General features: G+C 45.2%; 1 protein-coding gene across 1 annotated transcript in view; it reads left to right on the top strand.

The window, feature by feature from the left end:
* Window positions 1-25256, top strand: part of LOC144825147 (pancreatic secretory granule membrane major glycoprotein GP2-like) — a 142771-nt gene that overhangs the window by 78304 nt on the left and 39211 nt on the right. Inside the window, exons 3-6 of the mRNA XM_078684018.1 lie at window positions 11027-11238; window positions 12057-12217; window positions 14189-14437; window positions 23840-23996. Coding sequence (XP_078540144.1) covers window positions 11027-11238; window positions 12057-12217; window positions 14189-14437; window positions 23840-23996 — 779 coding nt within the window. The remainder of the gene's footprint in view (window positions 1-11026; window positions 11239-12056; window positions 12218-14188; window positions 14438-23839; window positions 23997-25256) is intronic.

The raw sequence follows: 25256 nt of genomic DNA, 5'->3' as shown, positions 1-25256 counted from the left end.
AATATCAGACCTCTAAAACTGGACTGAATGACAGAGATGAAATATGGTCCCTAATAGGTTGAATGCTTTATAGGGATCTCACTAATTCCTTTTACTAATGTAGGTGGAATAGTACTGTGAGATGTTGCTGTGTATAGCTTTAATTATACAAAGATATTGCTGATTGATTGTAATTTGTATGCTATGTACAGTTGTATAGATATGCTTGAGTGAATTATTTGCTGGTTTCATCATTTAAAATATAGAATGTAAGAGGGGCAAGGTCTCACACGGGTGATTAGTGTTTTCCTCCTTTTTACTTTAATTAATTTATTTTTAAGCTTATTTTTATTTCATATTTTGGCTTTTGGTTTGATACATACAATTTTGAGTGGTTTTAGTTATAACCTTCGGATTATTGCCTTGGAGTAGTCCCGGTTTTTGATGGAAGTCCGATATACTTCCTATGGGGACACGGAGCTATTCTGTTTATACACGCAAAGTGAGGCGGAATGGCCGCCATGTTGGTTAAGGCTCACTGTTTGAGTTAGTCCTTCCACTATCTTTGGTGATTAGAAATAGATGCGGGTATCCGGGGCATCTTGTTGCTTCGGTACGCTGTTTCCGGTAATACGTAGGATTACCGATTGTGATTTGGCGTGAACGGTTGGCGCTTCAGCCGATAAGTGATTCTTCGGTGGCTGACGTGACTTGGAAAGATCACGCTCCTTTGTATATAAGGTAATATAGACTTGCAGATGGCAGTGTGACATGCGGTGTTAATGTATGCATTTTATGGAGTAATCTCCATTAATAAATACCATTCTTGGACACATCTAGTTAAATAAAAGCAGAGTTGGTGTCGAAATAGAGTCTGTACTAGGAGTACATTATTGGGACAATTAGGAGCTTTTTCGGATTTATGTATTGCTCAGTGCACATGTGGTTAGTCTTTTGCCTCGGACAAGGTAGAAGTAGGAAGTTGTGGAAGCTAATACCACAGTGGAATGTATTCTTGGGATTATTGAGATTGAATTGCGTAACAGTCAGAGATGGACCTATTGATGTATGCATTGCATTGCAGGTTATACCGCCTAATTGGAAAATGGCCTTTAATTACCTTGGATGTACCACATAGCTGTACATACGATCCTGATACTAGTTTGGGTCTTCCAGCATTGAGATATGCGGTAGGTAATATAATGTACTTGCATTCAGATTATTTAGGTGTAGAAAATAGTTTGGTGATTGGTGAATAGGGTACCTGTAGGTGTTTAAAGTAATATCAGTTTAGTGGTGTATTCAATTTAGGTGTCTTCTTGGTGGTGGCTTCCACTATACTCACTTTTTCTTTAGGTGTGGTAATGATTAAGAGACCCCAACCTTAGGTATCTCTCTCTCGAGATTGGTAGGGGCACCCTTTGGGTGCCTGTGTCCATGAATGCAGTTAACATGATATTGTGATTTTTATAATGAATATTTATTGTATTTTTTGATTTTTTGTTGTAGGTAAATATCTCGTGTTTTTGTTTGCCCTTTGTCCTGATGAGGCCTGAAACTGCTTGACAGGCCGAAATGCGTCGACAGTTTGTTATTGATTTCGACACCTTTTTGATTTTAAAACAGTAACGGATATATTCCCCAGGACTTCAGAGTGACTTTGGGAGCCACAAAAAAAACGTTTAGTGGTACTTCACTGAATCCTATACATAACTTTATGGTGTTCGAAAAAGGAATTAAGGTTGCCAAAAGAAATTATCAAAATTTCCTTCCGCTATTAACTTTTGGGCTGCAGACATAACCCATGGAACAAGGGTTAAGGATTGTGGAAATTGATTGATTATTAATTTGTATATATATGTCCTGTTGAAAATTAATGAATACATTTTGTGGTTATTTCTGATTTGCAGGATCTAAATATTGAAGATCTGAAAACGGTTCTTTATGGATTAATACATAAAGACGATATACCATTTATGTGTTTGGTTTTTCTTTCTTTTTCTTATTCTAATTTCTTTCTTATTTCTAAGCTTTCCATAAGATGAACATAAAAATGTAAGATTGGATTGAATCTGTATAGAAATATATATGTTGGAGACAGACAATTGACTGTATCTGTGTCCTAAATAATTACGTTTCAATTTGAATTACCTTCGGCATCACCTGTATTTTGTTAGCCCTGTCGATATCAGCATATTTAATGAGAATGAGCACTTGACGGCGTGAGGCTTCTAAATTACTTTCCGCACACTCCCTCATTAATGGAAAAGGGGGTGGTGATGGACAGAGTTTCTGAATGATGCAGAATACTCTTACCAAGTGCCCATGAGGCACAGGGTCAGACTGATTTGCATATAGCCATGTCTGAACTGGGGTGGCAGAGTGGGCTAAAGAACGGTGATGGATTAAACCCAGATCTTTTGACTGGGTGTGAGTGTTTGATTGATTCAGATGCTCCGTCCATCACCACCCCCTTTTGTACCGCTTTTGGCCGCCATAAGTGTGGCAGGGTATGCTCAGACGTGAGTCCCTTGCTCACTTTGCCACTGGATTCAAGCAAGCCGGGCTGAAGACGGCTGGAATGCCAGAAACCGGTCCTCGGAAGCTTGTTTCCGGTCCAGGGAAGACATGTCTTGGCAGTTCGGGCTGGACTGTTCCCATGAGGCACAGGGTCAGACTGATTTGCATATAGCCATGTCTGAACTGGGGTGGCAGAGTGGGCTAAAGAACGGTGATGGATTAAACCCAGATCTTTTGACTCGGTGTGAGTGTTTGATTGATTCAGATGCTCCGTCCATCACCACCCCCTTTTGTACCGCTTTTGGCCGCCATAAGTGTGGCAGGGTATGCTCAGACGTGAGTCCCTTGCTCACTTTGCCACTGGATTCAAGCAAGCCGGGCTGAAGACGGCTGGAATGCCAGAAACCGGTCCTCGGAAGCTTGTTTCCGGTCCAGGGAAGACATGTCTTGGCAGTTCGGGCTGGACTGTTCCCATGAGGCACAGGGTCAGACTGATTTGCATATAGCCATGTCTGAACTGGGATGGCAGAGTGGGCTAAAGAACGGTGATGGATTAAACCCAGATCTTTTGACTGGGTGTGAGTGTTTGATTGATTCAGATGCTCCGTCCATCACCACCCCCTTTTGTACCGCTTTTGGCCGCCATAAGTGTGGCAGGGTATGCTCAGACGTGAGTCCCTTGCTCACTTTGCCACTGGATTCAAGCAAGCTGGGCTGAAGACGGCTGGAATGCCAGAAACCGGTCCTCGGAAGCTTGTTTCCGGTCCAGGGAAGACATGTCTTGGCAGTTCGGGCTGGACTGTTCCCATGAGGCACAGGGTCAGACTGATTTGCATATAGCCATGTCTGAACTGGGGTGGCAGAGTGGGCTAAAGAAAGGTGATGGATTAAACACAGATCTTTTGACTGGATGTGAGTGTTTGATTTATTCAGATGCTCCGTCCATCACCACCCCCTTTTGTACCGCTTTTGGCCACCATAAGTGTGGCAGGGTATGCTCAGACGTGAGTCCCTTGCTCACTTTGCCACTGGATTCAAGCAAGCCGGGCTGAAGACGGCTGGAATGCCAGAAACCGGTCCTCGGAAGCTTGTTTCCGGTCCAGGGAAGACATGTCTTGGCAGTTCGGGCTGGACTGTTCCCATGAGGCACAGGGTCAGACTGATTTGCATATAGCCATGTCTGAACTGGGGTGGCAGAGTGGGCTAAGGAACGGTGATGGATTAAACCCAGATCTTTTGACTGGGTGTGAGTGTTTGATTGATTCAGATGCTCCGTCCATCACCACCCCCTTTTGTACCACTCCCTCATTAAATCAGGGTTTGGGTCTTCATAGGTGGGTGCAGTTAAAATTCGTAATCCACGGGGTATGCGATTGACATCAATGTATCGCTGTAGGGATTTAGACTCCCACCATTTTGCTTGTTCACTTCTGGATTTTTTCTCCAGTGTTTTGAATATATCTTTCAGCGTACTGCTGCTGCTGCTGGCCCCATCATTAACCCTCCCCCGAAGGTTGTTGGGGATGGGTGAGCTGTCGGAAAACATAGTTAGTGCTGCTGCCTCCCGATCTTTGACGTTATAATATATATATACACATATGCATATAGATATAGCTGATATTTGATGTTTGGGGTTTTTTATATAGCGCACGAACACTCCAGGGAGCATCTTGGCGCTGCGATTTCATTGCTAGTAGATTGTCAGATGGTTTTAACTGGGCTTTAGGTGTTGTACGTAGTTTAGACAGGAGTTTTACACTTTGATTCGGCCAGTCCATAAATCCACGTTTTTAAGGATTTTTTAAAGGTTTGCTCTGATGTAGTTGCTCGGAGGTAAGCTGGAAGTATATTCCAGGCTTTGGCTCCTAGAACTGCCAATGATTTACCACCCTTGGTGGCAAGTCTGAACTTAGGGACAGACATTAAGTTGGCCGTAGCTGATCTAAGTTCTCTGTTCGGGTGGTATGTGTGAAATTTATTGGCCAGATATTTTGGGCCGCGTTTATGAAAGCCTCTAAATGTGATCACGAGGATTTTGAATGATATACGTTTCTGGATGGGGAGCCAGTGCAATGTGTCCAAGGCGGCTGATGCTGATGACCTTCTGGGCCATCTCAAAACCAGCCGGGCCGCTGCATTTTGAACCATCTGTAGTTTATGCAGGCTAGATTTTGGCCACCCCTGCATACAGAGTATTACAGTAGTCAATTCTCGATGTAATTAGAGCAATTGCTACTGTGCGGCGGGCAGGCAAAGGCAGGTAGTCGAAAAATTTGCGTAGGCTCTTAATGATGTTAAAACAAACGGCAGCTACTTCCTTAGTCTGTTGTTTAAAGGATAGCATGTCGTCGAATTTTATGCCCAGGTTTCGAGTTGCACTGATGGTATTTGGGGGAGATTCCGCATCCGAAGGCCAACAAGTGTGTGGAAAAAAGAGATTGTTTTTTCCGAATGGCAGGATCTCTGTTTTAGCAGAGTTGCATTTAAGATGATTATCATGCATCCAGTTGAAGGTCGCAGTCAGACACTCATCCAGGACCTGTTCGTCCCTATCTGTATCATCGTCCAGAACTAGGACCAGTTGAGTGTCGTCTGCGTATGCAACTGTGCTTACATTATAGGAGGCAATTAGAATGATCAGGGGTGCCATATAAAGATTGAAAAGGGTGGGGCTCAAACTAGAGCCCTGAGGCACCCCTGAACCAATTTCCTTCTCCTCCGAATGGAACTGACCCAATCTGATTATCTGTTTTCTGTGTAACAGAATGTTTTTAAACCAGTTCAACACGGTGCCCCCTATGCCCGCTTCAACCAAGCGATGTAATAGAATTGCATGGGACACCGTGTCGAAGGCTGCAGATAGATCAAGGAGAATTAGGACTGCCTTCCTCCCTTGATCAAATGCAGCTCTTATGGTTTCTGTTGTTGACAGTAGTGCTGACTCTGTAGAGTGGTTAGCTCTGAAACCTGCCTGATTTGGATGTAGGATGTTATTTTCCTCTAAGAATGTTGAGAGTTGCTTATTGACCAAGGTTTCAGCACATTTACACAGAGTGGGGAGTTGTGAAATAGGTCTTAGATTGGTTAGAACAGATGGATCGTGTAGGATCTTTTTTTGCAATGGTTTTACAATCGCAGTCTTCCATGTACTGGGGATTTCTCCCGATTGGAGTGATGCGTTGACAATGGCGGTAATCATGGGATTCACCTCATCCTTAATTGCATGGACCAGTGTGGGGGGACAGGGGTCGAGTGGCGAGCCGGATTTAATTTTTGACATAGTTTGCGAGATGTCAGCCAAATCAATTGTGGTGAAGGTGTTCCATCTAATTATCTCGGAATTATTCTCTGGAGCTGTAATTTCATTATTTACAGGAATGACTGGAAAATTTCTCGTAATGTTGACAATTTTTTGTGCAAAATAGTCTGCAATTTCATTGCAGAGAGTCTGTGATGGTGGTATTTCCTGAGATAGGAATTTTGGATCCCGAAAGCTCTTAACAACGTGAAATATTTCCTTTTGATTGTTCTGAGAGGCTTCTATTTTATTTGTGAAATAGTTTGTTTTGGTGCGTTTGATTTGTGCATGGTAATTCCGTCTTGCAGTTTTAAAATTGCCCTGGTCGTCCTTATTGTAGTGCTTACGCCACTTGCATTCCAGTTTGCGTACTGTGCGTAATAGGTCTTTTAATTCATTAGTGTACCAAGGGGCTGAGCTTTTCCCTTGTTTTGGTTTAGATTTGTTGGCTCCTCCAGAAGTCATTTTCTCCCCTATGGATCTCATCCATTTTTCATAGCTGAGGTTGTCGCTAGTCACATTACCAGTTATCAATGGTTTGTTCTCTTTAGCCCAGTTTGGTAAGTCCGGGTGCTCAATGATTTTATTCCAACAGGGAGTTGGTTTCTCATTTCTGAATCTGTTTAGTTTTGTATTATTAGTTTCTTCCGCTGTGAGATGAAATGCAATAAAGTTATGGTCGGTCCATGTCTGGGGCAGGGGAGTGGATACTTTGATGGTATTAAGATTAGAACAAACACAGTCTAATACGTGGCCCGCTATGTGTGTGGGGTCATTCGTAAGAATTATAAGCCCCAACACATGCATAATATCTCTAAAGCATTGTACATTTGGATCAGTCATGTTATCAAGGTGAAGATTTACGTCTCCCAATAAAGTAAAATTAGCTGCTTTAAGCGTCAATGTGGTAAGTACTTCCCCCATACTTTCCAGGAAATGTTTCATTTGACCTGGTGGGCGATAAATTAATGCTCCCGAGAACATAAAGGAGTCATGGGCCTGTAAATTAAAGGCTAGACTTTCAGCACCTTTAATGTCAGGTAGTTCAGAGATGCTACATGTGAGGGTCTCACGGTGTATAACAGCAATCCCCCCTCCTCTTTGTATAGGCCTGTCCAGTCTTTGTATCCTATAGCCGGGTGGTAGTGCACATATAATGTCTGGATTGGACCATTCTCTCAGCCATGTTTCCGTGATCATGAGGCAGTCCAAATTGTTCTCTGAAATTAAATCATGTATGTGTAATGCATTCTTGCACATTGAGTGTGTATTGATTAGTCCACCATTAATAGTTTTATATGTGATTTTGGGGATGTCCTTGACATAGGGTTGTAGAGTGAGTTTACATACAGTGCACGTAATGGGTCCTAGCCATTTCTCAACTTCTATGACATGATTAAATTGTATAGGCCTGGTATTAAAAGATAATAATTTTTCTCTGGACATCTGACCTGGTAGCATTTTTGACAGGTAGTGCAGCCCCCAGCTCGTCCTTAGCGCGGACGGGCGCAGACGGGCTGACTCTGGCGTGACTCCGGCGCTGGCGAGGCGCGTCCACTGTACGCGTCCGCTGACGCGGAGAGCGTCCGTTTCCTTTTAAAGGGATGGCTAGAGCGCTGTCACAGCTGCCGCCTCCCACTCAATATGGCTGCCGTTGGGAGTCTTCCCTTTCGGCACAGTACACAGCCCTAAAATCGGCTGCAACCGACAAAATGCAGGGAAAGGGGTTAGCGGGGGCTGGGGTAAGTGTAAATCAATACGAAATGCTTTTTAAAATTCGCCGTCTAAAAACAAGTAACATGCGCTAGTATTCAGCAAGTTGTCACAGAATATTACACAATTCAATCTACCTCCCGGCTCACGCCTCAGGAGGGGTCCAGTAGGTTAGGCAAACAGCAAACAATGAATCTCGCGTTTGCTAACTACACGCTCCTTTTAAAGGGATGGCTAGAGCGCTGTCACAGCTGCCGCCTCCCACTCAATATGGCTGCCGTTGGGAGTCTTCCCTTTCGGCACAGTACACAGCCCTAAAATCGGCTGCAACCGACAAAATGCAGGGAAAGGGGTTAGCGGGGGCTGGGGTAAGTGTAAATCAATACGAAATTATTTTTAAAATTCGCCGTCTAAAAACAAGTAACATGCGCTAGTATTCAGCAAGTTGTCACAGAATATTACACAATTCAATCTACCTCCCGGCTCACGCCTCAGGAGGGGTCCAGTAGGTTAGGCAAACAGCAAACAATGAATCTCCTATAGATATAGATATAGATATATAAAGCAGTTTGGGCTGTAGTTGTCTCTGGAGGTCTTAAGGGAATTAACACAAAGAAAATGCATTTTGAGACCCCCCTTTTTTAGCCACCGCTTGTTGAGCCGCCTGGAAAGTTTCCAGACAGCGGCTGAATTCATCGGCAAAATTTTGGGTAAAATTTCATGAAGATTCATTGACCAGCACCAAAGATATAGGCAACTGAAAATCACCTTTTCGATAGAAGCTAGGGCCTAAATATAACATCCCTGCAGCCTTTGGTTTTTGAAGTGAATATATAAATATATTCACTGCAAAAAACAAAGGTGACAGAGACGTTATAGTTAAGCTCAGGTTTCATTCATACTCAACCAAAGAAATTCAACAGTTGTAGTTAGCCGAGTTAACTATAACTCGCACCCTTGCAATGCACTGCTTATGACCTCACATATTACATCACTGATGGCATCACTGATGACATCTCTAATGATATCACTTATGACATAATTCACAGAATCTCTGATGCACCCACTCACACCCATATATAACCTTTCATACACCCACTCCAGATTCCACACTACCATTCTCAAAACCATTGACACACCCACACTAGTACTTACACATCCACTCACTGATTCATAGGTCTACACACATATCCACTCAGCCACCCATATAGCAAATCATACATCAACTCACTCACTAATACAGCTAATAATTGTCCACTCATACTCCCATACAGCCAGGGAGGTGATGGTTTCTGGGACCGGGGGATGCAACGGACACCCTTCATTATTTTATTTGTGTCCCAGGGAAATGGCAGTCCCCGGGGCATGGGGATCCGGAGACCCCAATGCACATTGTTTTTTTAAATTAATTACTGTATGTGCCCCAAGGAAGTGGCAGTCCCTAGGGCATTGGTGGGCCCGAGTGGGCCCCCCTGCATTTGTATACAACGGTGCCCCAGGGAGGTGACAGTCCCCGGGGCTGCGGGGGAGCTGTGAGGCTCCCCGTACATAATAAAGTTACTGCCCCGGGAAAATGGCGGTCCCAAGGGCTGCGGGTGAGGCCATGGGACCTCCTCCACATTATTTTTAGATTACATGTGTGCCCCGGGAGGTGGCAGTCCCAGGGCAGAAGGTGAGATGCAAGGCATCTCCATCTGTATTAATGTTAATGCCCTGGGAAGGTGGCAGTCCCCACTGCTTGGAATAGCCCTAGGAGGGAGGCCCCCGTGCATCCCCTCCTACATTTCCACAATGCACCCAGAACCGGGCCCACCTGGGTTTATTCTAAAACAAGTGTAGGAGCCCTCGCTTGAATTTTGCTTTTAATGTTTCTGCGGATTTGCAGATCTATCTGTGAGTCCACATCAAAATATTTTTTTTAAACGCTTTTTACCCCCGACGGTGTCCCTGATGGACCCCTCTCACCATATCTGAGGGGTCCTAGTATTCCTACTCTGCCCCCTTTTTCTTTATTTTTACGTTTTTGGGGGGATTCAGCTTCAAGCCGAGTCTCAGGTTGGCTGGCAACACTTCCTGGTTGAAGTGTTGGCTGCCAATCAAATTTTAGTAGGATCCGCGAATCCACTGCAAGGACTCACGTCCCCAGATATCCATAATCCATAATAATTTGAAGTCAGATATCCCAAAAACTACTGAATAGATTTGCACCAGATCACAAAAAGCACAGTTTCCGGACCAAAATCTAATGTTCTGCTAAATGGGGTGTAATTCCGTACAGCAGATCGGGCTGTAGTTGTGATAAAAAAAATGAAAAATCCCCATTGACTTAACATGGGGAAAACACATTTTGGGACTTCCCTTTTTCTCAGCCCACGCTTGCCGGATCACCCGAAACTTTCAAAACAGCAGCTGAACTAAAAAGGGAATGCTTTGTGAGAATTTTGTGCAGATTCATCAAGCAGCACCAAAGTTATTGGCAAAACAAAAAATGCTTTTCCTATGGAAACTTTGGTTCTAACTATAACTACATACTGGTGTACGCCAGTAGGTTATGTATATACCTATATGAGGTACCTATATGAGGTATGTATAGTAAATGCATACAAACTTATCTTTAGAAAGTTGGTTCTTCGACATTGTGCTCATGATATTGTATTCCATATTCCCAGTCCACACACCCATCCTCAAACCAAGCTGCACATTTGTACATTAAATTAATGCATTAAATGAATGCAATGTACGTGGCTATACGTGGTGATATCCTGGAAAGGCAATACAGTTGGGAGTAGTCCCCATTAGTCCCACATTTAATCTCCTACATTGAAGACCTACTCACCTGGGCCCAGTGAGAGCAGAAAGTCCATGCTGACTCTGCTAGGAGAATGGAAGCAAAACAGCTGTCTGGTTTTATCCAGTCTCCCGTCAAGGCTTATTCTCCACTGAGTACCAAATAACTGTGCTACATCAAACTCTGACCCCGCTCAAGAACCCCAGTGCCCTCTGGTAAGGCTTTTGGATCCTTGGTCTCGCCAAATAGGTCCAAAAGTGGCTGGGGACTCCTTGCCTGGCTCAGTACAACGCCAAAATAATAACAGATTATGCGTCATACAAGTGCTAATTAACAATAACAAAAAACAGACATAAAGAAGTGGGCCACAGAATGTATGTTGACACCCTACATTACACTCCACTCCACAGTGCAGCAAACGATAAGGAATGGCAGCAGCAGAAGCTACTACATATCAGAAATTACAGCAACAATAAAATATCTAGTTATCTCTTCCTGCCCTTTATTTTGATTAAATATGTTGACCATTCACACGCACTCAGCCTCAAAACGAATACCTGGGGCGTAAGGAAGGCGGGCAAGTGGCAGCCCCAGAAAGAACACCAATGAGCAAAAATTCAGTGTCCCCTGATTTTCTTTTACACGCCTTTTTTTTTTTTTTTTTTATTCCTTACCTGTTTCCTGCGTGTCCCTGTTTTGAACTCTCCCGCCTCTGTCTTCCTCTACAGCTTCTCCTCCACCCCCCACGGTGCAGTGCCTGTCAGGCTCTATGAGACTGCGCGTGAGCAAGTGCCAGCTTGAGAAGAGCAAGTTTGATTCGGCCAATCTGCACCTTCTGGACCCGACCTGCACAGGTGTACGAGTGGTTGAGGGCGCGAGCCCTGCCCAGGTGGTTGTCTCCACCCTCACCTCCTCTACAGTCTGTGGAAACAAACTGACGGTGAGAGCAGCTTCTGCGCAGTCGCCCCATACATGCACGATCGATCATTTCTGCACACTGGGTCATTGGGGCCTTTGGGAAATGAGCACACCTTTCTTTTTTTTAAGCAGAATGACAGGCAGGCACGAAAGAGTTTCATTGCACATGCATGTTCACGGGCCACAGGTCACAGACAATGAGGCGTGAGCTCCAGTGGTGGGATGGAACAACATTTCCGCCCTTATGTTGGCCTGAAAGCACTGCTGGGTGGGGTCTATGCCCCATACAGGGACCTCCGTTCTTTGAAGACCCCCTTCTTTTCTTGCCCTTCACAATCAGCAAGAGTGGTTAGATCCAGGTGTGTGTGAAGCTATACTCGCGTTTGTTAAATGGAGAAAAATGAATTAACTAAACAATGTATGTAATTGTGAATGAGTCTTAACTATGGAGTAGGTGAAATCACATCTTCCTGCGTTTGTTTCAAAACTGGCAAAAGTTAACTCCAGTGGTTTTGCACAGTCCTAGTTGAAATGGAGCTCCTCATTGTTTCAACCCCTGCACCTTGTTGCCTCGTCAGCAACCTATTAGTTAATATGCAGGAACTCATCTGATGAAAGTGTCCAGCATGCCCAGGGATGCTGTTCTGTGCCCTAATAGGGACCCCCGCCCCGTCTCCTATCCTCATGGACTGGGCACCCTTCTGATCTCCCTGAATCACCCCGCCATGTGTCTGCCCATCTTCATACGTCCCTTGGTGTGTGCCATCCTGATGCGGTTATAACGTCCTTTTTTACGTGAGTGCGTGATGTGATCTCTTAATGTCTCTTTTTCACTTGCAGTTCAACGGCACCCATATCTTTTACTCCAATAATCTCACAATCCCGGCAAAGGTGGGCTCGTCAGGGCTCGTTTCGAGGAACAACGTTTCTTATGCCTTTTCCTGCTCATATCCTCTCAATATACCCGTCTCCCTCGTAACGACATTAAACGTATCAATGGGGTGAGTATGATTGTGACTGGGTGAGTACCTAACAGGTGTGAGGGGGTGAGCAGTAAAGAGTGAGATGGGCTGATCACACGTGAGTGTGATGGGGCCAGCATGTGATGAGTGGCATAGGATTATCACACGTGAGTGTGAGGGGGGGAGCATGTAATCTGAGTCATGGGCTGAATATACAATGATTGTGATGAGATCAGCATGCAATGAGCTGGATGGGCTGATTACACCAGCAGTGTAAGAGGACTAGTATGTCATGTTTCGGATGTACTGACTGCAATATGAGTGTAATAATCCCTTTATATGGTCTTGGCCCTTTCACAGGCGACCTAGACTTGCCCCCTGCAGGGCCATTTTACACTGACAGTTTCTCTGCCCAGCCAGTGCAAAAACAAAATATACATCAGCGGACACTGGGGGGACATTTACCTCAGTCCGAACAGATTATATCATATCTTCATCGGTCAGTTACTGCAAATGTTTCTGCACGTGTGAGTTAGTGGAGATGTCAGTGTAAGGTTGCTTTGTTAGAGTGAGCTGCAATGTAATCTGGTTCCAGCTGAACGCTTGGCGTTGTGGTAACATGCAATCCAATATGGCGTTTGGGTGGACACTAGTTACACAGTGTCCTATTGGGCATTTAAACAAAAAAGATGGTTTATTCATAACGGTTTTCTTTTACTCGAATTTTCTTTCTTGGTTCAATCTTAAATAGTGGCCCCTTCTTGTTCTCGCCAAACTTATGCTCAATTGCCTTCAATAGCACTGCAGCAGAAGAACACATGCCTTTGTTTAAAATGTACAACAGCATAACATTTTAATTGATAATAATCTATAGGAAGGTAATTACACACTGCTGTCATGTTTTTTCAGGTCAATGGAAGTCGTGTAGTTGTTCTTTGTCTGTTCAAAAGGAATCATTAATACTAAATTCAGTTAGAAGCACAACGTTACCGATAAGAACTAGCAGAAGTAGGTAAACAGTGTCCAAGCCTGCTCCATGCCAAATATTGCCGTAATAATGACATAGACACATTTACATGCAAAATGTCTAAAAGGGAATCATCTATACATTCAGTATTTGTCCTGCAATGTGCCCTGGGTGGGGCCCTCCTGCATTGGAATTGACTCTTGGCATGCGAATGGCTCTATCCCAGGCTTTATATTTACAGCCCATGCCCCTTCTCCCCTAAGTGTCGTGGTGAAAGTGCCAGTATGCCAGTACAAATGGTTCTGGATCTAGCGTCTCTCCTAAGTTATTCTGGGTCCTAAGGACCTGCTATTGTGAACACATCAGTTGATTTCACTGTAGCTGCCAGTCGTGGCATTTGGTTTTAACTGGTGGTTCATTTAAACAATGCCTTTGTTTTTCCCCAGAGGGACATTTAAAAGTCCAGTGTTCAAACCCCATGCGGTACAAGTGTATCCACTGGAAACCATTTTGACTGAACAACTGTAATCCCCACCACGGACAAAAGGACCCAGCTCTTTAGAACCATCCCCTGAAGAAGAACATAGTTGATCTGTCATGCTGTGTGTGAGGGATTAGGGTGTGTGCATCGTAGACACAGGAGTGTTGGAACTATGCCAGTGTTTTCTGGCTAAGTATTTACTTCAAGGATTTCCATTGAGATTATTTACATATACATTTTCTTCTGTGGATATCGCAATATTATTCTTTAGATCAAGCTGTTCTGGACCTACTTGGACACCCCTTGTGAAGGAGCTGTGAGGATAGTTGTGAAGGAGCTGTGAGGATAGTTGTGAAGGATCTGTGAGGGTCCTTGTGAAGGAGCTGTGAGGGTCCTTGTGAAGGAGCTGTGAGGGTTCTTGTGAAGGAGTTGTGAGGATTTGTACCCTGATATTGCCTGGCTGCAGCAGGTAGTGTCTGAACGCCAGAACATGAGACAAAAGATGTCTGTGGCGCATTCAGCAGCAGAAGGGACAACTGACTCTTGTCTTTTACCATTTCAGTGTGACAATCATCCCACTCCCTGGAGGGGCTGGTGCAGTGACGGTTTTCATGGTGGCCTACACGGATTCCTCCTTCACCATCCCTTACACCGATGCAACAATGACTGTCAATGTTCAGGACCCCCTGTATGTTTCTGTGTCGATTCCAGACCTCGATGCAACAAGATTCTCAGTTTTGGTGACGCGTCTGTACGCTACAGGGACCAGTGACCCCAACGCAGCCCAGTCCTACGACATTATCACTAACAAGTGAGTACCGGAAGAGAAACACATGAGAGCCTATCAGGAGCAGGGCCCTGGGGTCAGGAGCTGTCCCCCCGCTTGAGGTAGGTAGGGAAGGCTGCTCAAGTGTAGACATTGGGTCAGGGTAAAGGTGAGCAGGTCTCCTTCAAACAAGTCCAAGTTAAGGAGATAAGGAGCGAGGGGGGGAGGGGGTGCGGGGGAGCGGGGGTGGGTAACTGAAGCCACAGTTCAAGAGTGGATACCTGATACTCAAACTTAAATTAAGGAATATTGAATCTACTTAAGAAGCTACACCTCTTGAACTGTTACAGTTTATGTTACAAACGCATCGTGTCATATCAGGGATGACAAATGAAGTGAAAGGAAACAGTGAAAGATTACAAATGTGGCCTAGTGCATGAGGATTGTAGTCGTGTCTTGTTTTATAATAGTGCTCCGACGTGGCCTACGAACAGTATGAGCGCTTTATGTGCCAAGTCACATAAAGAAATGCGGAAAACACTTTGTAAGTTTCAATTTAATTCTTGGTAAATCAAATGCATGTTTTCACATACAAACATAAACAAATTGGGGTAGGAACGAAATCACTGAAAGTTGTAACATTTCTTGAGAAAAGACTGATACTAGTAAATACAATGTGCTTTTTATAAATACATTGGCTTTGTGGTAATTAAGAACCTCTGAAGCAGATTCAGAAAGTCTGGCGTGAGGTCAGACTGAAAGTGTACGAAAGTCTCAGGCAGTATATCTTTATTGCATATGCAGCTTTTGTGGTAGGGCGTACGGTGACATCTAGACCCTATTAACATCAATGGGTAGATATATCACCTGCCCTCAGCTTGAAGAGAAGCGTCCAATCTTTACAAATAGTGCAAAGGTGCCTCCCACTCACTCCCACTCTCGACTTGTACCCTGGGGGGGGGGGGAGGGATTATGCACTTGCAGTTTCTGCACTATGAGGTGAAACACTCCTCTTTCTTGCAGTATATGGTGAGGTGGCCTATTCCTAGTGTTTTTGCAACAAGCCCATCCAATGCTGTTCCTGCGGTGCAAACTGAAGCTTCTCCTCGCTGTCCCTGCAGTGTAAGGTGATGTATCCCTCTCACTTACCGTGCATTGTGAGGTGAAGTGTCTCCCTCGCTGTACTTTGCAGTGTGTGGTGAGGTATCCCTCTCACTGACCCTGCATTGTGAGATGAAGTGTCTCCCTTGCTGTCCCTGCAGTGAGAGATGAGGTATCCCTCTCACTGACCCTGCATTGTGAGATGAAGTGTCTCCTTCGCTGTACTTTGCAGTGTGTGGTGAGGTATCCCTCTCACTGACCCTGCATTGTGAGATGAAGTGTCTCCCTTGCTGTCCCTGCAGTGTGAGGCGAGGTATCCCTCTCACTTACCCTGCATTGTGAGGTGAAGTGTCTCCCTCGCTGTACTTTGCAGTGTGTGGTGAGGTATCCCTCTCACTGACCCTGCATTGTGAGATGAAGTGTCTCCCTTGCTGTCCCTGCAGTGTGAGGTGAGGTATCCCTCTCACTTACCCTGCATTGTGAGGTGAAGTGTCTCCCTCGCTGTACTTTGCAGTGTGTGGTGAGGTATCCCTCTCACTGACCCTGCATTGTGAGATGAAGTGTCTCCCTTGCTGTCCCTGCAGTGTGAGGCGAGGTATCCCTCTCACTTACCCTGCATTGTGAGGTGAAGTGTCTCCCTCGCTGTACTTTGCAGTGTGTGGTGAGGTATCCCTCTCACTGACCCTGCATTGTGAGATGAAGTGTCTCCCTTGCTGTCCCTGCAGTGTGAGGCGAGGTATCCCTCTCACTTACCCTGCATTGTGAGGTGAAGTGTCTCCCTCGCTGTACTTTGCAGTGTGTGGTGAGGTATCCCTCTCACTGACCCTGCATTGTGAGATGAAGTGTCTCCCTTGCTGTCCCTGCAGTGTGAGGCGAGGTATCCCTCTCACTTACCCTGCATTGTGAGGTGAAGTGTCTCCCTCGCTGTACTTTGCAGTGTGTGGAGAGGTATCCCTCTCACTGACCCTGCATTGTGAGGTGAAGTGTCTCCCTTGCTGTCCCTGCAGTGAGAGATGAGGTATCCCTCTCACTGACCCTGCATTGTGAGATGAAGTGTCTCCCTTGCTGTCCCTGCAGTGTGAGGCGAGGTATCCCTCTCACTTACCCTGCATTGTGAGGTGAAGTGTCTCCCTCGCTGTACTTTGCAGTGTGTGGTGAGGTATCCCTCTCACTGACCCTGCATTGTGAGATAAAGTGTCTCCCTTGCTGTCCCTGCAGTGTGAGGTGAGGTATCCCTCTCACTTACCCTGCATTGTGAGGTGAAGTGTCTCCCTCGCTGTACTTTGCAGTGTGTGGTGAGGTATCCCTCTCACTGACCCTGCATTGTGAGATGAAGTGTCTCCCTTGCTGTCCCTGCAGTGTGAGGCGAGGTATCCCTCTCACTTACCCTGCATTGTGAGGTGAAGTGTCTCCCTCGCTGTACTTTGCAGTGTGTGGTGAGGTATCCCTCTCACTGACCCTGCATTGTGAGATGAAGTGTCTCCCTTGCTGTCCCTGCAGTGTGAGGCGAGGTATCCCTCTCACTTACCCTGCATTGTGAGGTGAAGTGTCTCCCTCGCTGTACTTTGCAGTGTGTGGTGAGGTATCCCTCTCACTGACCCTGCATTGTGAGATGAAGTGTCTCCCTTGCTGTCCCTGCAGTGTGAGGCGAGGTATCCCTCTCACTTACCCTGCATTGTGAGGTGAAGTGTCTCCCTCGCTGTACTTTGCAGTGTGTGGTGAGGTATCCCTCTCACTGACCCTGCATTGTGAGGTGAAGTGTCTCCCTTGCTGTCCCTGCAGAGTGAGGTGAGGTATCCCTCTCACTTACCCTGCATTGTGAGGTGAAGTGTCTCCCTTGCTGTCCCTGCAGAGTGAGGTGAGGTATCCCTCTCACTTACCCTGCATTGTGAGGTGAAGTGTCTCCCTTGCTGTCCCTGCAGTGTGAGGTGAGGTATCCCTCTCACTGACCTTGCATTGTGAGATGAAGTGTCTCCCTTGCTGTCCCTGCAGTGTGAGGCAAGGTATCCCTTTCACTTACCCTGCATTGTGAGGTGAAGTGTCTCCCTCGCTGTACTTTGCAGTGTGTGGTGAGGTATCCCTCTCACTGACCCTGCATTGTGAGGTGAAGTGTCTCCCTTGCTGTCCCTGCAGTGTGAGGTGAGGTATCCCTCTCACTGACCCTACATTGTGAGGTGAAGTGTCTCCCTTGCTGTCCCTGCAGTGTGAGGTGAGGTATCCCTCTCACTTACCCTGCATTGTGAGGTGAAGTGTCTCCCTTGCTGTCCCTGCAGTGAGAGATGAGGCATCCCTCTCACTGACCCTACATTGTGAGGTGAAGTGTCTCCCTTGCTGTCCCTGCAGTGTGAGGTGAGGTATCCCTCTCACTTACCCTGCATTGTGAGGTGAAGTGTCTCCCTTGCTGTCCCTGCAGTGTGAGGTGAGGTATCCCTCTCACTGACCTTGCATTGTGAGATGAAGTGTCTCCCTTGCTGTTCCTGCAGTGTGAGGCAAGGTATCCCTCTCACTTACCCTGCATTGTGAGGTGAAGTGTCTCCCTTGCTGTCCCTGCAGTGTGAGGCAAGGTATCCCTCTCACTTACCCTGCATTGTGAGGTGAAGTGTCTCCCTTGCTGTCCCTGCAGTGTGAGGTGAGGTATCCCTCTCACTGACCCTGCATTGTGAGATGAAGTGTCTCCCTTGCTGTCCCTGCAGTGTGAGGTGAGGTATCCCTCTCACTGACCCTACTTTGTGAGGTGAAGTATCTCCCTCACTGTACTTGCAGTGCAAGATGGAAAATCTCCTTCGCTGTTCCTGTAGCGTGAGAGGAATTGTCCCTGCAGTGCGAAGTGACGTAACTTATACCCGCTGTTGCTGCACCGTGAACACTGTGTAGTGTAAAGTATATGACACTCACTGAACCAGTGGTCGAAGTGGGAGGAAAAAAGTAGGGGACTGTGGGCGGAGAATCAGAGGGTTGGAATAACCCAAGGATTTGATCAGTGGGCAGAGTCAGAGGTGTGGCCAGAATGCACAAAACATCCCAATTTTTAGTATACGTTTGGCATTTCACTGCCCAGTTACAGCTTATTATGTTATTTAATTCATCCAATGGGTGCACATAATTATTTTAGGTTTAATATAGGTTATTGACATTAAAATACATTCACAAAGTAGGATATGTTTCTAATCACAGAATTTACCAAATACACTTAAAAGTGGAAGCACAAGCCATTTGTCTCAGAGCCATGGAGTTTCTGTCATCAGCACTTCTCCTTTCTTTTTCCACAAGAGCAGTTCAAACGTGAATGGCAACATTTTTTATATAATTATGGATCTGCCATATTTGCCACATAATGGTAGATCATCTGCATAATCTTCCAATTTCAACAAAAATAATGCTTGTAGCTCAAATGGATCAAAAGTTACTTAAAAAATGTGACTTGTGTTGCTGCAAAGTGGAGGGCCCTTTGCAAAGGTTGACTCATCACCTTTCTCACTTCTGCATTTGTATGTAACACTGGTACTGATAAGGCAAAATCTTTCCACAGACTGTTAGCATGTGTACAAATATCAAAATAATAAAATATCTGAAAATATACTGCATTACGCTGCAGCCTTTTATTTGCTGCATAATTTAGTTAACACCGGGCCATCATTTTGGTCTCCTTTGCTGCACCATTCCAGTGCCCCCAAAGCAAACACCACATGTTAAAAGGGCTTGTGATTGAAACAGAGAGACGGTGAAGTTTGTGAACTTAGTTTGGTGTGCGTGCAAATCCTGCATTGCGGATCCCTGGTGAGTTGCAGCTACTACTGCTGAAACAAGGCAATGGAGGTACCAATGGGTGAGGCTGGCTGGCTTCAAGGGCCATATAGTTTTACCCGTTTGGTGCTGTTGACTGAACCACTCCGTCACCAGCCTCGGACGGGCTGTGCTAATGACGGAGTGGTTCCGTCACGGCCCAGCCACCACACCTGCGTGGCAGCGATTTTGTGCCTGCGCTGAGCGTTCCATTGAGCGGTCGGGGCCGTGACGGACCCTCTCCGTCACAAGCACAGCGCGTGACGGAGTGGTTCCATCGAGTGCAAAGCGGCGCCGTGCGGTCCCCCCTCACCACTAGCGCTGCGGCGAAATTACCACCGCAGCCAATGGGTTAATAGTGATTGGTCTGGAGAAACACAAACTCAGAATTTAAAACGTAATACCATGGTTGGGGGTTCTCTTTATTAATCAGAATTGATGTCTATCCAAAAGAACACTTTTTGTAACATTAGGATAATCAGTTCAGTTTAGGTTTAAAAACTTTATTTGGTTGAATTAATCAGCCATACAGCATAACAGTAGTTAAAACATACAAAGAGAAGATGTCATCAATTTGGATAACTACATCCATATAAAACATCCATAAAAAGCGACGGACACAAATTCATTATACAGTTGGTGCAAAAGATAGCCTTTCATATGTTTAACTAGGATTCCAGCGGCAAAGTCCAACAAGGAACAAGATAAAGTGCAATGTGCAAAATACAAAATGGTACACAGACTAGTATACCCTTTAAAATACAATCACTGGTTAATAACAATTGATTTCCTGATATTAATGGCCTTTAGTAAAAATGATGTTAGGTGGAAATACAGTCCTGGATCCTCCATACAGATAAGCAGGTTCATGGCATCCTGCGGGGATCTAATATTAGGATAATCAAAGACTAGGGGAAAAAACATCATTCTCTAATTTATGTCTTGCAGTTTGTATTCAGCTCTTAGATGACAGTTAATACCTCACTGTTCTATGTTATGATTTTAACTTATAAACTGCAAGTAACAAAGGATTTCTATGACAAAAACACTGACCTATTTAATTATGTGCATTTTGTGATCTGCTTCTTTGCAGTGATGGAGCGGGACTACCAGCTCATTTTACCAAATTCACCTGGGCTCATAAACATTCACACTTTGAACCGGTAATCCAACTATCCTTCCTGCCTATCAGAATATTATTTACCTTTTAGGATTTATACCTGTACACCATGACTTACCAAATCCTTGTCACTTGTGCTCTAAGTCCTAAATATAAGGATCAAAAGAGTTAGAATAATAGGTAGCGATTGACATTTACCTTCATGAAATAACCACAGACTTTGGTAAGTTTTAAACACTTTATCTATGCAATATTTTGTGAGTCAGGTGCCACAATAGTGAGATTAGGGACTTTGCAAGTAAGAAAATAACTATTAAAGCATAAATCTTGCAAGACTTTAGGAGAATACCTTTAGACATTGGTATCTGGGAAGGGTGGGAAAGGGAAGCGGTACAAGGACATACCACACAGATTGATATTTACCTAGTATGGTGCAAGAACCAATACTGGCAACGGGCTGGGACAAGAAGAGGCTCCCGACTAATCAGGTTCCAACAGGACAGGACAGGTGCAGGACAGGCAACCTCAGCTAAGTGCAATTCCAGCGTCACACCCCTCTCTGCGGCTACACTTGGACTCCGACTGGATAATCGATTCTCCTCCCTGAAAGAAAACCCTGATTCTTCTGTTAGAGTGCTCGACTAGGCCTCTGCTCTCGATTCTCCTTCAGCATACGTTGGGTCAGTGACAGGTCTGTGACATGTCGGACAAACTAACTAACTGAACCTACCTTAGTTACACCATTTCCAGGGCATGGTACCAACCCCAAGTGTTGCAAATTTGTGTATCCCCTTTATTTGATTGGTCAGAAAGGCGAGGATAGGTCATCACACCATACCAGTATGAGATCATTTCCATTCAATAAAGTTGATCAATGTTCCCGCCCATAATTTACTTTCCCATGTTTTTATTCCACCCAGCAATATCTGTTTTAAATCATATAGAATGTATTAAATACAGTCCATATTTATTCCTCTCCTAAGGTTAGACGTTCAGGTTCCCAGGAACATTGCGAGTAAGTCAGGACGTGACTGTGGTTCAATGACAGTGCTTTAAGGATCCTTGTGAAAATCTGCGCAGATGCAGCTTTTTCAAAATGGAGTTTGCAACACCCTTCAGGCCCAAATACGAGCTAATAATAAAGTCAAAGAGAGACATGTTAGAATATGAAAATAAATGAATGCACTGTATACCACTTATTTCTACTCCAACCCCATTACCTTATTTTAACTATAGCATTAATAGTTAAGCAGGACATACAAAGTTTAGTACGAGCAGGAGCATGTGCATTAGTATGTGAAACATGAAGCAGCCATCTTTGGCAGTAGTGCACAGCTGCAAGAATTCTCACCAAAAGCAAAGATATGTCACACTACGTAGATGTAGCAGAATCATGCACAGAAATGTTCCCGCATTTTCGGCCGCCATTTTAGGACACTCTGGTTATTGTTAGTAAAAGCACATAGGAAATCTTCCCCTAAATACTAAAATGTCGTGTAATGCAATTGTTAATATTACAAACATGTTGGTTAATAAATTACATGTTATTTGAGCTGGCTGAATCCCAGCAAGTTTCCTTACGTATGAAACCTTGCTCCATCAGCAGCATGCGCATTATCCCCTGTGCTACATTTCCATGAGTTAACACTTCCAATGGACAAAACTCCAATCTCCACCTAGGAAGAACATATTTTTACCAGTTATCATGACATTTTGTTGCCGAAAATTGCTGGAGTCCAGAAAGGAGTCAGCAAGTGCTTTTAAACCATGATATACTTGCAAGCACGATGCCCCCACCCAAAGTCAGCGCCCGGTGCGGTCACGCCAGTCGCACAGCTCTAGAGCCAGCCCTTCTCAAGGGTCCTGTGAACTCAGTGACCGAGTCACTGTTGCTCTAGGGTATGCTGCTTCATAGGCCTGCCCATACAACTGGCGGTGAACTTCAGTATGTATTGTGGTGGACAAGCCTTGAAGGTTGAACCACACTTGCCCCCGCTGTGGTCCACCCGCTGGTGTTCTGACACCAGTGACAACAGAGCTTCTAAGGTCTTGCAGGCCTTCTAAGGTCTAGCATGGAAATGTTCTCCCTCAGGGGAGTGATCTTTTGAACTGGTCGCGAAGGCTAAACCTGGTTCCCCAGTTCCAAATTCAGCAGCTTTGACCGTAGTGCCACATCCTCTCCCCCACTGAACACCATACTGCCCCACTGAGAGAAACTCGCACTGCCTTCAACCAGGGCCGGACTGGCTACCGGGCAGTTAGGAATGTTGCCGAGCTGCTGCCTGATTTTACTGCAGTGGAGGCTGATTTCATCCATGGAGACCTGCATGTGCTGCGAAATACTGAAAGCAAAACGAATTTCGTTTAGCTCAAGCAGGTCCCCATTAACGAAATAATCCCCCAGCTCAGCAGCATTCCTAACTGCCCGGTAGCCAGTCCGGCTCTGCCTTCAACTACAAACCAATTGTGCCCCGCTATAAACACCTGGATGCGGCTCAATTTAAATTATGCATTAGACAAGAGCAAAATGCTGCCTACAAAAAAAGTAACAACATCCTGGAAAAAGCAAACACTCCTAGGGAAAGCACAATTAAGTAAAGCATGTGAAATGTAAGCAGGAACAACACAGTTACCTTAACGCTTTTGCACCCACTATTCAGAAATCAGTGAATGTTTTCATCTGAAAAGTTAAGGACAGGACTACAGAGCTCTGAATGGACCCATTTCAATGTCCAGTGTTTATATTCTTACAAAACGTAAGCAGTATGGTAAAAAAGACCACATCCCTGAACACGGAGCCGCAGTACACATTTTGTTTTCCAATCCACTCATTGCAGTACCACCAGGATTGGTGCACTAGTTCCCATCCCAGAGGAAACAATGCTGTTCAAAGAAAGACAAGAAAGCAAAAGTAGCGCTTCAGTGGCAAAGTCTGTAAAGTGGCGCTAATGTGTTTGTGTGAGTCTAAAATCAATCTGGCCACTTTGCGACCACTCTGTCTTGCTTTATGTAGTTACTTATTTATTTTTCATATTTGTATCCTTTTATTCCCGGGGCTGCACTTTGAGAATAGAAAAAGGTCAGTTGTTGTCTTTTTTGCATCCATTTCACTGGGCTCAGTGTTCCTGCAGCATTAGCTTAAATGTCTCCCATCTTTTTCTGCCGTGTGGGTTGAAGCAGACCCTTCGTTGATCCTGCAATGACTTCGTCTTGTGAGTGGGGCACAGAAAGACCTGCGTCATAAGCAGGGCCCAACCCTTGCTTCGGGTTTTCCCCGGCCCCTCTTTATCCCGACCAAGCCTTGCAGAGTGGGCACCGGGGGCAGCGCATAGACTGAGGATGGGCTGTAGCAGCCTGGAGTCAGGACACCAGGATCAGAGTAGGGCCTGTGGTGAGTGGCTGGATGGTACCCCTTCTAACCCCCTCTTCTGCCTCCTCCGCAGGTGCCCCAGTGCTCAGCTGGGTTTCTTATTGACTGTCGTGCTGAACGGGATCAACACCGAGGCTCGATTTAAGATTGATGCGTTCAAGATCACGGGCTCGGACAGCGTCTACCTCCACGCTGTGGTGGAGATCTGCACCAGCAACCCCTGTAACCAGGTAAGGACCCGGGACTGAGGCGCGAGCCGCTCTGCGCCCCTCGCTCCATGCGCCTTCAGGCAGTGGAAAGGAAGATGGTGGTAAGAATGGCAACTAGGAAGAGCGTGGTTTCGAACAACCAAACTCGGGGGTGGGGGATTGGTCAGGGTCAGTGCAGTGTAATCGAGGACTCTCATCCTAAGGGGTGCAGTGCTGATTTAGGGGCACCCTCCTTCTCCGACACTTATGCCCTCCCCTCGCTTCTGGGCACAACTCATCTTATATACCTGGGAACAGTCGAACAGGAAACCGCGCCAGATACCACAACACACCTCCTTGCCCAGCAACTTCCTTCTGTTAGGGTCCAAGCTCTCCCCGCAGGTGTACTACTGCAATCACAGCAGTTCCTGACGGATGTATGACGGTAGAACGCGTACTTTTACAACGCGTACCGTTACCACGCAACTTTTACAACGCAAGTCGTTACAACAACTTGCGTTGGGGGGCGCTGGATAGTAAATTTTTTTATTTACTTTTCCAACTCCAGCCCCCGTGGAAAGTAGGGAAGGAGTTGGATAGTAAATTAAATTATTTACTATCCTGGAGCGCCCCCCAGCGCAAGTCGTTGTAACGACTTTCGTTGTAATAGTTGCGTGGTAACAGTACCGCGTTGTAAAAGATTCGTTGTAAAGGCTGTTCCCCGTTCCGGACCAACCTCAACACTCCTACCCGTCTGTAATATGTAATCCCTCTAAACACTGACCAATGAGCGCCATCTTTTCTCTGGTGATAGTGATCCAGCGCTCTCATCAAAATATTGCACAAATGACACTATCTACTACCACAAAACTTACACTACAACACTAGGCCCATATTAACAATAGAGCGCTTGAATCATGAGGCGATAAGATCTAAATATAGTTGTTTAAACCATCTGCAATAATCAAGACCAGCTTGTCATTTTAGAAAGTTTATTTTAACACATCTAGAAAAACTTAGGTTTTGGTATTTTATTAAACAAGCATTAGAAAAAGTCATAAAGAAAGAATTTTTCAGTATTAATAAAAAGAGCATAAATCAAGAATTATTATTCATTAGCAGGAATAAGTAAAATTAAGCATTTCCCAAAATCCTAACTATATCTCTGTCTCTACCCTCATCACCTAGTAATAAAGTAATTAATAAAAACTCCTGTCCTCACGTGTAAAGTCCATCAGCATAACATCGTCCTCCAGATTTCTCGAGCGTAAGCCAACTATGTGTTCTCTGAACCTATTCTTA

The sequence above is a fragment of the Lissotriton helveticus genome, chromosome 3_1, assembly GCF_964261635.1.
Source record: "Lissotriton helveticus chromosome 3_1, aLisHel1.1, whole genome shotgun sequence".
In the NCBI taxonomy this organism is placed as follows: Eukaryota; Metazoa; Chordata; class Amphibia; order Caudata; family Salamandridae; genus Lissotriton; species Lissotriton helveticus.
This window is presented reverse-complemented; position numbering and strand designations above follow the sequence as displayed.